This window comes from Vanessa tameamea, chromosome 20, assembly GCF_037043105.1.
Source record: "Vanessa tameamea isolate UH-Manoa-2023 chromosome 20, ilVanTame1 primary haplotype, whole genome shotgun sequence".
Taxonomy (NCBI): domain Eukaryota; kingdom Metazoa; phylum Arthropoda; class Insecta; order Lepidoptera; family Nymphalidae; genus Vanessa; species Vanessa tameamea.
The window spans coordinates 10508557-10522122 of NC_087328.1; the positions used below are offsets into that span (position 1 = coordinate 10508557).

Consider the following 13566-nt stretch of genomic DNA (forward strand, 5'->3'; position numbering starts at 1 on the left):
AAAGAAAAGCAATGCATGACTTGATTTTGTATACCTAAATAACAGAATACAAGAGTGAGCATCAAAATTATTGTACAAAAAAACATTTTATCCGTTGACCTAAGAGGGAACATATTTAAGTAATTATTACCACAAATTATAAAACCAAATATTCAATTTCTATATTACTCATACACGGCTTCATTGAATAATAATACAATGTCACTTTAAGCTTATTTATACAAGCGCACTTCCGACGGCTTACATGGTTTCGGCGCATGCGCCGTCTCACCAGTACGCGCTAATTCACCACGCTCGAGTGTGTGCAGGATGTTTGATGAATTGGATGTGATTGTTAACGCTACTCACTACTGCATTAGGGCTTTTTTCAATAAGTCATTACTATTTTCATATATTGTACTATGATAGAGCTCTGTCCGATAGGAATTTCACGTCGCTTTATTTACTTTTTTCGCTGGAAAAATGCATTACGCGTTTCCCTCGCGTTTTCCCCACGTGAAGTTGGGGGTTATGCGTGACTCCCCCGAGTCCAGGACGCCTAGTGCACCCTAGTACACCGGGATACCCAATAAAAAATCATAAGTATCGCTTTCGTATACTACTCTAAGTTCAACGTTTGTAGTATTATTAATAGGGATAAAATCATAGTATAGTTATAGTTTAACATTTTGTCTCGTTAGTCAATTGTCTAGTACAGGAGACTGCCGATCTTGAGGTCCAAAATCCTGTGAATACTCTCGCGCCTCGAAAAGCGTGTCCGTTGCGCCTGATCTCCCGATCTATCAGTATTAAGTTATTAACAGATTATTATAATAGAGTTTTCCGGCATTTTACTTCTTTTGAATAAATTGTCATATATACACGAGTGAGTTTTACTAAAATACGTTAAGTTAACAAAGACGAAATCTTGTATTTCATATATTATGTTAGGTCAGTTGAAACGTTTGAAGTTAACTATAATATATTGTATTTTATTTGCTCATCCATTTTCATCAGATGGTAGAATAAAGAAAAGTAGGATGTGATAATAATTCGGACATACATATATTTGAAATATAATTGAATTACTTATGTATTTAACGGCTTGAGAAAGTTGCGATTTAATTTTTCCTAATGAAATAAATTCGAAACAATATACCTATGTCCTATGATTTGCTTACACATAATCATATTATACTCCTTTTGTCCTGGATTTCTCTATAGACATAATATTTGCATATTAAATTCCTATAAATTCAATGCTTTGGTTTATCTATTACAGTTTCGTCAACTCTTATTTGAAAAGTGGATATGTGAAACTGGTTCAAAATTCAGTTTTAAATTTTTGACCCACGCATACTACTAGATAGAACGTAAATAAAAGCTTCTAATATGGGGATTACTCACGTATTCGACAGCACGCGACTACTTGTGAAATGCTGTATGATGACTATTATTATTCCAACTGCATTGTTAGTCTAGTTACTAGCTTATAACGATGTAGAACCGAGATCTTTCGTCCAAACTCACCCCGGGTCACTGAGTTTTGCTTTCGATAAATTCTCAGTAGCAGTCAGGTGAAACGTGCCAGTATTTACATTTATTTTTATTTATTCATTATTTGTCGTCCCATTCGATTATAACTGTAAAGGAATGAAGACTGCACTTAGTGCACAAACTTGTGTACAATATTACTTGCACAGTTGTCTAATCTCCTTGAGAACGACCACCGATTTCAACATGGGTCAGGAGGCCACCATTATTTAAAATTAATTTCAATTATTACAGAGAAGTTACATGATACTCATAAGTCAATGATGATTTGAATGGCGTTTGACCACCTCTAGCGAATAGGATGTCCAACTGCATTATCATGGCCGCTCTAATTGTACAATATATACAGATAACAATTACTATGCAACTGGGAATGCTTCGAGATAAAAGATGTTGTGTCACTGTAGATATCTTGTCTATTTTGGGTCTTTTACACTTTTGTAATTACGTATTTTTGATTTATATTATTTAGTAAACAAGAAAAAGAAAATTGTGTCAGAAGACGTTCGTCTTCTGACACTATTTTCGGAATCGTACAACTTCTCGTTATATCCGAGTTCAGTATTTTTTTAATCAATTTCATTTTTTTTTCAGTCACGAAATAAGATTTAATATTATTATATTAGTCTTAATTTTTTAACGTGAAAATAAGTTACTAGTTTTTAATTTATTATAGCAACGCAATTAATTAGTGTTCGTGACAATAACAATAAATTGATTAAAGAAAATATTTAAATACGAAATTACAAGCTACTGCAAAAGTCGCCCTTGCCACAGTTTAAAATGCCCAACTATAGTATTAAAAAAAAATACTAAGGCGATATAATAAGGTCCTCTTTACTTATTATTTATAATAGGTAGGCAGACTGGGCAATAGGCCACGAAATGGTAAATGGAAATATTACCATCGCTCACATCGTCAATGCGCCAACCACGTTGCCAACTAAGATGTTATGGCCCTCGTGCCTGCGGTTAATCTTACAAAGGGTACACGACAAAGTAACTTTTTGCCCAGTGACAACACAAGCGCTACGAAGCCGCCTGACTGGATGCCGTCATCGCATCACGTATTCTACTAGTACCATTTTTGTTCAAGGGACAGTAAGCCACTGCATTTACAAAAACAATGTCCCTCCGCCTCATCCATCCCAATTTTGACGTTTCAACTGGCACCCGTACTTAGTCGGTCTTATGCTATTGAAAGCCTTATAATTTTGTTAAGTTATGCTTAAAGTAAAAGCATATCATTAAGTTATTAAATAATTTAGATATTTATTCAATAACTTATTAGGGAAGATTAGACCACTTAAATATCGTCCTCAGTGACCAAATCGTTTTCAATAAACGCCTGTTTATAATTATGATTTGTACCTAATTAACAATATAAGTTACTATTTGCGAACATCAAATACATCATTAAATAAGTATTATTCGTTGTTGTATTGTATTGATTCATGTTTCGGTGTAAATAGTGAGTGAACCAAGTGATACGAGTATTACACGCGGGGGTAACATTACATCTAACATACCGTCGTTGGCGGTATTGACAGCGTATGTGATAGTCAGCATTTCCTAGTGTCAATGTCTACAGTAGTGGTGCCCACTTATCATCAGACGTATGTTTTTCTATTATAGTTATGCCTAAATAACATAGTAACAATTACAGTTTCAACAATTAAGTAATATGCATCGAGCCTTGCAAGTAAGCCGCGGTTCAGTGATCGCTTTACAGCGCTTCGATTGTTGCGCTTGACATGCTTACCGGTCACTTGGCCTACAGGTCAAAGGTATTGAAATATTTTGGCAGATTGAACATTAAATAATTGTAATCGTTGTAATTGTTTAATATTGCAATATTACATTAAATTTTACATTAAATTTTATGGAGGAACTTATGTTCGCTATTTTGCGGTTTTTTGTATGTTGCGGTTAGTATCGAGGACCGCTCTGTTTCATTCTATGAACTGTCTTACGATTAATTTCACTATACCTACTAAAAAAGTTACATCGTTTTAATTATGGATTCATAGCCTGTAAATGTCAGACTAGTGGGCAAATGACTCTCCTCTCCTTGAGGAGGTTTACTTATCCCACCACTCTGCCCCAATGTAGATTGGTGGATACTCATGTAAAATAATTTCAATGAAATTCGACCACAAGCTCATTTAAGCAGAGGCTAGCCACTGGGCTGCCTCCACTCAGTTTAATATTTGAGTTATTTTTGTTAGATTACTAAAATACAGAACAGAAATAACTTCATATTTAATTTTATTAATAATAAAGATTTACTAATATAGACTGTAAGCTTTTAATTATTTTAATGACCCACTATGACTGCTACTTATCTGAAATAAACATTATTTTTTTTATTTAAGCATTCTTTGTGTATAAATAAATGTGAAACAAACAGAGAAGCTATGTTTAGCTAGCTCAGGATACTTCGGTGGACCGACAGTTTTATTCGCTTGTAAACACAGTATTATCAAGTGGTATTCTTATGAAGGGCACGTGCCCAAGTGCCCTAACAACTCCAGAGCAACAAGCACGGAGCAAGTGAATTAGTGGACAGTACTCGTTCAGAAGTCGAAGTTCGAAGTCGTAACGTCACTCGTCACAGTCGAACTGGAGTACGTACGAGGCGCGCACGTGTGATCGTAACGTTAGCCGCTTTCGACGTTATAATACATTCATATTAAAAATATATATATCAATTAAAAAAAGATTGACATTAAAATAATTGCTATTATCTAATAAATATAATACGTAAGTGACTTCAGTATTGTGTGTGACTTGAAATTCATTGTGATTAGCGAAATATACGCAGCGTATATTTATGGTAAATATATATTTGTATTTTTTGCTGAAATATTATTTATTAATATGCGTATAATATTTTAAAGAATATCATATAATAAAGTTATATAATTCAATAACCAATTAAATTTTAAGCAATATATAAACATTTTTTGTAATTAAAACAATTTAGCGGGGCTTTAATGATTTCTAAGAACGAGAAAAATATATTTTAACACAGCTAGAAACCATTGACACTATTTTCTTTATATATCGAATGTAGACTTAAGCCGGTTTAAAGTTGACTTGCGCCATGTTTTCCCGCGTCAACTTACGCTGTTTGCAAACTTTGGTACTTCGTTAAAAGAACATTTAAATCCCTGTAATGTTGTAAAGTATACAATTTGTATCAAAAAATATTTACCCAATCTTAAATCTTTTTAAAAAAAGCATTATCTTCGTGACTGATGTTTTTGCTACTTTCAGACCCCCTGTATTTAGAAAAGATTAAATTATGCAATATTTCAAACTAAATAACATACTTATAACAATTTGGAGCTGTTTGCGGCGGCTAGTAACATCAATGAAAATTAAAACGCTAACATATTAGTAACTTAAAAGCTTAAAAACGTTTTACTTCCAGACGCTTCAGTTTTTGCTAGGAATACATACAATTAGTAACTATTTATTAATTATATTTGACAGTAAGGCTATGTAAGAATAGTTCTGAGCCGAATAACTCTGGTATAATAATTACCTATATATTGAATAACAGATAAGCAAGGCTTTTAAACTTAACATTGATAACAAAACAGTTTTTTCATTCAATAAGTTTGTTACCTCAAATGGTTTAAATTTTATTAAAAGATTTAAGTATTCGTTCGTCATATTATCTCCGATGGCGGTAGGAGGTGCGACAGCTGGATTTCTCCGGCGTTCCAGCCTCCACATACGTGGTCATAATTTGCACCGTTATTACTTTTATTTCGAGCAGAATTTGCTTAAATCAAATGTAAAGAAAGGGTCTCAAATGGAAACAGTTTCATATTTTTATAAATACTAAGCTTAAAAATTTACGAAATAATTGAAATAAGGCCTTAACGCCTTTCAATCAGATATTTTTAAAACTTTATGTATATACCAATCGAGTAACATAACTAATAGAGGAATTATTATTTATAATTATGAAAATACAAAACTTGGCTTTGATCGATCATACCTTTTTAATTTCATTATAACTTTCTTACGAATGTACAAGGTCGCTCAGATTACAAAGGGAATTGGATATAAACTATGAAGCGGGTTGGAGCTTCAACAGTAAAGTGAATAATTTTAAATTCAAGTAGATGAATGGGAGCAATAGAATATTAAAGAGGCCGCGACGATTCGGGAATAAAAATAAAATTGAGCAACAACGTTTCAAATTTGAAAGCGAACTTTAATATCAAAATTCTCCGATTATTTATAATTTAATGACTTAAAAAGGTATATTCTGCATATTTTATATATTACCTCCTTATATGAAGAACCTTATTTTATATACGAAGTATAGTTGTACATACATACTTCCGTATAACTTAAATACTTAATTGAAATTAACGTTCCAAGCAATATTCGTTACGAATTTTCGGCAGAAATATTTAATTACTGAAATAATTTTCGTAATTGCGTGTTTTCGATTTCCATTTGATGTTATCAATAGATTATGTGAGTTAAGACCTTTTGTGTTCGTCTATCGTGTATATGATTCTGAAATAACCTGTTTCATAGCTGAAGAAAACTCTTATGAATGAGGACACGTTTTACTTGTAATACCTAACTGAAAAAAAAACTACTAAATCAATATACCTACATAATAATCAAATAAACCAAATGATGCCGCACGTGTAGGTGTAAGATTTAATATTATTTTGACAATTGACGTGAAGCATGAACGAAATACTCTTGTACGAACGACATTGTAAATAATATTAAAACGCTATGTTCCTGTCATATTTACAGCTGTTTTTATTCGCCATTAAATCTCAACTAAAACATACTGTACTGACAGATAATGCGATCCCCGGGCGATTTTGAAACACAAGCCGTGGCTGATATTTGCCCCTACGAGTGCGCCTGCACGATTACTTACGTATCGCTTTGATCATCAATACTCGTTTGTTCAAAACAAGTGATCCCTTTGGGTTTCTCATATTTTACTTATTAACGTTTTCAAACAGAGCTAAAAAAAGTTTTAGTAGGAGCATTTGTAATCGTAGCAGATTACCGTTATTATAATAAGAATATAAATTAGCTGTAACCGAAAAATAGCAGTGAATGATCCTGCAAGGTGTTGTCGTCGTACCACGTAATATCACGTAAACGCTCGATCCTGCGAAAACTATCTAACACACCTTAAGAAAAATAATAAAGCATTTACCGACACGGCGCCCCATTACCGAGTTCCCGTACAATTGTAATTCAAATTGAATACCCATCCTTTAAAGATTGTGTACGCTATTTATAATATATATTTTTAAGGCAATAGGGATTTATCGCTTACATAAATAAAACCTAACTAAACTAACATCATGATCGATCAAAACGAGTTAGTTTAAACAAATCAATAAGCGACTTTGTCTTTTAGAACGTACCTCTAAATAAAGTCGGATCATCGATTGTACAGTCAGAATTTATTATAGCGATTGAGCAAAAATACATTCCAATATTCAGCTATAATTAGATCTCGGTTTCGATACACATTATACTAGCTCTCCGCCCCAGCTCCGCACGAGTAAAATAAGTATTTAACGCGCGCTATTTTTTTATCACGACATCGCCTATTTATTTAAATTACCGGATCGAATTGCTAATTATAAAGCCATGTTTATAAGCAAATCGTTCTAAATTAATAACATATTTATTTTTACTTTATGACTTTTATATCAACTACAATCGTCGTAATTTTTTCCCTTTTTTAAACAAAAATGTTTGTTGTGATTTATTTATAAAAGAAGTCCAAGCTGAACTGACTTTTTTGTAGACATTTTGGAGACACGCTCTCTCTGCTACAAAGTTGTTGTGTACCTGTTATAGTTTTGTCAAAGTTCTCTTCAAAAGCGCTTGGACCGACAACTTTGCCTTGGACTACGTCGGCACATTAAGCAAAAAATATGCAAATTTCCAACATAGTATATAGCCTATGTAAAGTAAAATAACAAAGAACTGGATAAAACATACAAACAAACTAAACTCACTCTTATTCTAATAGTATGATATTGAGATAAGCCACAATAAAACTATTATTTTAGCAAAACGTGAGTTAGGAATGCACTCTGATGCCTCAGCTCTTCTTCAGCGCCGAGATAAAAAGGTTAAGAAAACATTATCCTACGCTAGTCTTCTATAAATTGTAGTTTAAGATTCAAAATGCTTTAATAATTATGCAAATGTAAATAAACTATGGTTAATAATAATATGAATTGGGCCGAGATATCCGAGGGGATAGAACTTGCCGATCGTAATTGGACCTGTTAGCTTCAAGTCAGTACGAGTATTCTCAATAGTGCTTAATTTTGGTATATTATTTACATCGTTCTCGATTGTAAATGAAGGTAAATGCAACTTTCTAGTAGGCTTCTTTCCAGCAGTGGGAGATGTACGAGCTTTTGACAAGAGATGTCATACGCATACTCTATGCGTAAAATTGACAAACATTCTAAAATAGTCAATTTGCAAAAAAAATATGTAAAATGATCAACTCCTGTCTAAGTCATATAGACAATGAAACCGAAAACAGATGCTGCGACCTCGAATATTTTCTACGTTAAGGCGACGAGAAACTTGGTTGAGAGCAAGCATGTTAGAAGAGGCTGATAGGTTTAGCTCTTCTAAATATTCATGCAGAGATAAACAACTGGTGTTATCTCTGGTTGAATATTCAAATAAATACAGGGACGGTTTTCCAATAATAAGATACTTATTATTTATTTTTATTTCTAATGAAATCAAACGCAGTATATCTAAGCGCCAAAAACTTTGAGAGCGACCGCCCAGTATCTTTTTATATGTAAAGTTTAGTAAAGTATTAATTCTCCTAATTACACTAATAAAGTAGTGCATACGTTGGTTCTCAATGACTTTTAGTCGTTACAGATTTAATCTGTTCTTAATGTATCCTGGACCTCTCGCTTATGTACACGTTACTAACGGGACATTTGTATAAAAACATTTTTTTTAATTAGTTTAAATTATCCCTCGGCACTGATATCATATCTAGTACAGAAATAAAATATTTTCTGTTCCATAGTGACTGTCTGGCTGCAGATAAACCTCTGAGATTGCTGGTTTCGTTGATTGAGCTCGTAGTTAAATTGATTGTTTAGTCGTTACTCGAAGTAAACACACAGACGCACTGTTCTATGTCTAATTAATTAATTATCATAATTATAATTACAAATAAATTATCATCACAACAAATTATACTTAAAGATATATTTAATATTGTGTATTTCGAATGGGGAATAAATAAAATATTTTCTGTTCCATAGTGACTGTCTGGCTGCAGATAAACCTCTGAGATTGCTGTGTTTCGTTGATTGAGCTCGTAGTTAAATTGATTGTTTAGTCGTTACTCGAAGTAAACACACAGACGCACTGTTCTATGTCTAATTAATTAATTATCATAATTATAATTACAAATAAATTATCATCACAACAAATTATACTTAAAGATATATTTAATATTGTGTATTTCGAATGGGGAATCTATTTAGGACTTTAAAGCCGCTTAGTAGAGCTGAGCAGAATAGAGTATTTTTTGATCCACTTTTAGACTTTTGTTGGAGCCAATTAGAGAAGATATGGTGAAATATTTATTGGTAATTCTCGACAAATAGCAAACCCAAAAGGAAGTTTATAATTGACATTATCTTTTAAAATAATTAGAAGGTATACAAAATCGAATCGAATCTCTCGAATTTTGTCTTCGCAACGGTAATGAGTATTTCAAAATCTTCTCACCTTATGAAAATTTCTACACGTTTCTTAAATTGTTTACTATTAAACTGCTTTTGTTAAAAATCTTAACGTCTTTTTGATTTTTTTTTTTTATTTGACCTTAAATTGTATTGTTCCAGACTAACGTCAAATGACATTCGCAATGATCGTCACAGTTCGAAGACATTCCGACACGAAACGACACTGAACCGACTTCAAATGAGTCTCTAATTTATAATTTGAAAGAATTGAATAAAAAGCTTTCAAGATGTATAGCCTTCATGAAATCCCGTCCATAGCCACTGAACTGACCACCGAGTTCTTTGATAGCACATTCAGCACGGACTTTCTGTACAACGGCACGGATTCTTCAGACATTGGATATTTAATGCATAATGTTACGAACTCAACCGTTAATAGTTCCATGAGGCCCGGGGGCAAGATGTTCGGGTTGATCGTGAAGATTGTGTACGCCATCGGAATTATTGGTAACGCAGCGGCCATCGTGGCACTGAGACGAGGCGAGCGACGTGTACGGAATCGCAAACACTTGCTGCTTCTCACCTCTCTGGCTGCAAATGATTTGGTCGCCCTGGTAAGTTGTCCTATAAAAATAAAGATACAATAGAAACAAAAAATACCAAACACGAGTTAAAAAAGAACAGAAACATATTTATACAACACAAGAATATATAAAAACCGGTACCGTGTCACGTTTTAAAATCATCGTAACTCTGCCTTATATCCTTATAAGACAAAGTTACTTAGAAATTATGATACTTGTAATGATACTTTTATTAGAAAAATAATTAATTGTAGAAGAAATATATTTTTATTATATGATCGTTTACAATCGCTATAATATATTTTTTTATTGAAGAATGAAATGCTATTAACATAATATTTATGTGTCATTTATATTTAGAATCGCCAACAGAAGGGAGACACGCTACCTTTTTATTTAAGTCATTATCAGACAGCAGCTCTGTGGCTGATTAGAATGCGTACTCTGTATCGCTATTTACCGGTATAAAGCTTAAGTGCGTAACTGTAATTACAGATACAAAGAACTACACAACTTTGGATCCATGATCGGTATCGTATTGTCAGTACAAGGTATAATGTCCCACGTTATGTCGCTGTCTACACGCGGACGTGACACGCACCACCGGGAGTTACCTTTACTCGCTTGTCTTTCTGTTAATTGTAATTATAAACCGAATAATAACCTGTGGTAGGGTTATCAGGTTATCAGGCTGAAAACCACCAACTCATCAATATTTATATTAAATTTATTTTTTTATTTATTTAATATTTTAATAATAATAAGATAACATAATAGATTACATAGCTTGTGTCGCATTGACTTCATAGGGGGGTATTTGGGGTATTTATTACCTGTATGTATGCAGTGACATCAGGTCGCCCATCTGCCTTCCAACAAAATCAAAAAATATAATATTGCAAAATTATAAGGAGCGTGTTAAGAGTGTTTTTTGTTTGCGGCTAAACATTTTAATAATCCTTATTAAGCTTGATGTCTTGCACTACCGAATGCTATTAAATGAAAGTAAATACTCCGCTCACATATTTGTGTAAGTACAGCTGCCGGCTCTCTTGAGAATTTTAGATTAAAAAGTTTATGAACTAGTATTACTGCGAAGTTTTTTGACCGTCATTGCTGTATAAACATCTGCAATTACACACTTTATACAGCATCACTTTTATGTCACAAAGGAAAGCCGGGGTGAAACCCTATCATGAAAATTAATTATTGAGTTATCACAGCGAAGAAGAGATAAACGCAGTACATACATATAGTATTAGATAGAAGACAACGGACGAAGGGCCGTATGACGAGAGGCTTTTGCTATAAAAATATATATATTCTCAATGTGCCTCTAATCATGAACTAAGATGTTATGTGTGTGCATGTGTCTGAAATTGAAGTTGACGCAAACTCGCGACAAAGACTTGTAGTGTTTGGCGATCGAATTATTATCGAGTACGTACGCCGACGACTGCATAAACCTCTAGAAGTCTAGAACAAGATTCGCCATTCCGGGACAAAGATTAACTATTTATTTTGCTTTAATTCTAATAAATTCTAATAAAGTTAATGCCGTTATACTTGAATCAATAACAGTCACATATTTGGTTCAAATAGTGTACGGGCTGCAAACAATCTGGATTCGTCAACCAAAACAATAGATATCGAATATATTCCGCGTTGTGCTCCCAGTGGTTGGCTCTTATATAAATTTGAATAAATTGGCTATATCCGCTCACAATATACATCGCCACATTATTTCAAACCGACGTGCCACGATTCAATCTGTCGGAAAGCTAGATTGAGTCATTGTGAAAAGCGCAGAATTTTGATGAAGTTAAAACAAACTAGATAAGGCGCTTCCGCAAAAAGAAATATACTGTTATAATTTTTTTTCGAAATCTAAACTTCTGCCAAACTTCTTCATATTGTTGCGAATGAATAATGTGATTTCCTTCTGTGTGATACGACCGAGTTTTGGTAAAGGTAGTCAGTCTTAAAAAGAGTTACTGATAATTTATTAAGAGGAAACAGTAGAAACATTGATAACGCGACCTAAAAGCTCAGGATGTGCAGCCGTTTAAGTTAACTTTAACCAAACCAACGACCAACGTCCCATAAGTAATATTAATATAATATATATTGTGATGTTATCATGCTTTTGTCTACGGAATCTTAATCTTTAATCGTAGATGGGTATGATGGGTGCGTTGCTGGTGTCGGAGCAGTGGCCGTGGGCGCGGGAGACGCGCGTGTACTGCGCGGCACGCGTTGTGCTGCGTGTGTTCGGTGTGGGCAGCGTGTGCATCGCCGTCACCATGGCGCTCGAGAGATACCTTGCGCTCACCAGACCGTTTCTATACCAGAAGGTAAGTTGCTGTTTTATGTAACAACAGACTTGTGTGGTCTTACGTCTTATTAAAACGAGTTTTCGTGTCTTTGTTATACGAAATTAACACTTAAAATGTTTTGGCCGTTTGATAACAGTAACGTAGTATACAAAATACAACAAACAGTCCAATAATTTTATCAAATATTTCTGCAAAGCGTAGAATGAAGAGAAATATTGATATACCTATACTATATGACTTATATTATAAATGTTAGAGTATACATAGATTGTACACCTTAAGAACTTCGGCTACTTGTGTTACATTTTTATCGCCTTCCAGAGAGAACTTAAGATTTCACCTGCTAGCTTATTGGCACTACTTTTAAATACCATATTACGGTACCGTGTTATTAAGTATTTAAAAGTGACATTTGCTTTATATTATTTGCTACTCATAGATGAAGTTTGGTATTTATATTTTAAGACATTAATAGTTATTTTTAATAAAATACGATGAAATTTATAATGTACTGTTTACGTGTAAAAATTACAACAAAAATAAATACATATATGTGTATATTGTCAATAACCATAAAATAGATTCTAATGCGGTCTCCTGTAACGAAAAAGGTCAATATTAATGGAAATGTTTTTATGAAAAGACATAAACCTGGAGGCGTGTGTGGGGAAGTTAAGTAATAAACAAAGGTGCGTGAGGAATTAACGACCGTGCCAGTTAACAGCTGTGTTAAGGGACCGCCCGAGGGCAGCATCAATAGATACTTTTTACTTTCACTTGATAAAACTGGCACTAACCTATAGATTCGAAATCTTGTCTATGACCAAATTACTTAGTTATTTTTTTTAAATAATAAGAGATCTTTTTCTTATACATAGAATACACTGATCCTTACCGACGATCAATCTGAGCACCTGTGTATTTTAAAGGTCAATACCGTGAGTAATTGCATGTGTCGGACGAAATACTGCCAGTACCCCGCACTTAAGCAGGGTAACTTCTATCAACAAGCTTTCTGTTCTCAATAGGAACTAGATCATGCAGCACAGCTTTCAGTCATTGAAGGACATTTACGATTTGCTTAAAAATAAAAAAATGCAAATTTATATTATTGTCAATGTGAAATACATTGACAACCAGGAATGTCGATGATATGCCCATTTTGTGTATAATAATACCAGCTTACTCTCCTCACAAACCGGCATACAGTAACTGGTACCAAGTATTGCTGTCCATCAGTAAAACTCTACAAGTACCTGGTCTAAATATTAGTTCATATTTAAGAGCGTAGTTTGTAAGCGTGGGAATTAATTTTAGAACACACACATAGGTACTTTTCAATAATACAGATGCATTGTGCAG

The 13566-nt window shown here is 33.6% G+C and overlaps 1 protein-coding gene across 1 annotated transcript in view; it reads left to right on the forward strand.

Moving 5' to 3' along the window:
- Window positions 1–4093: 4093 nt before the first annotated feature.
- LOC113391451 (prostaglandin E2 receptor EP2 subtype) overlaps window positions 4094–13566 on the forward strand; it is a 29641-nt gene continuing 20168 nt past the window's right edge. The window contains exons 1-3 of the mRNA XM_026627415.2: window positions 4094–4369; window positions 9444–9898; window positions 12046–12222. Coding sequence (XP_026483200.2) covers window positions 9572–9898; window positions 12046–12222 — 504 coding nt within the window. The 5' untranslated portion in view covers window positions 4094–4369; window positions 9444–9571. The remainder of the gene's footprint in view (window positions 4370–9443; window positions 9899–12045; window positions 12223–13566) is intronic.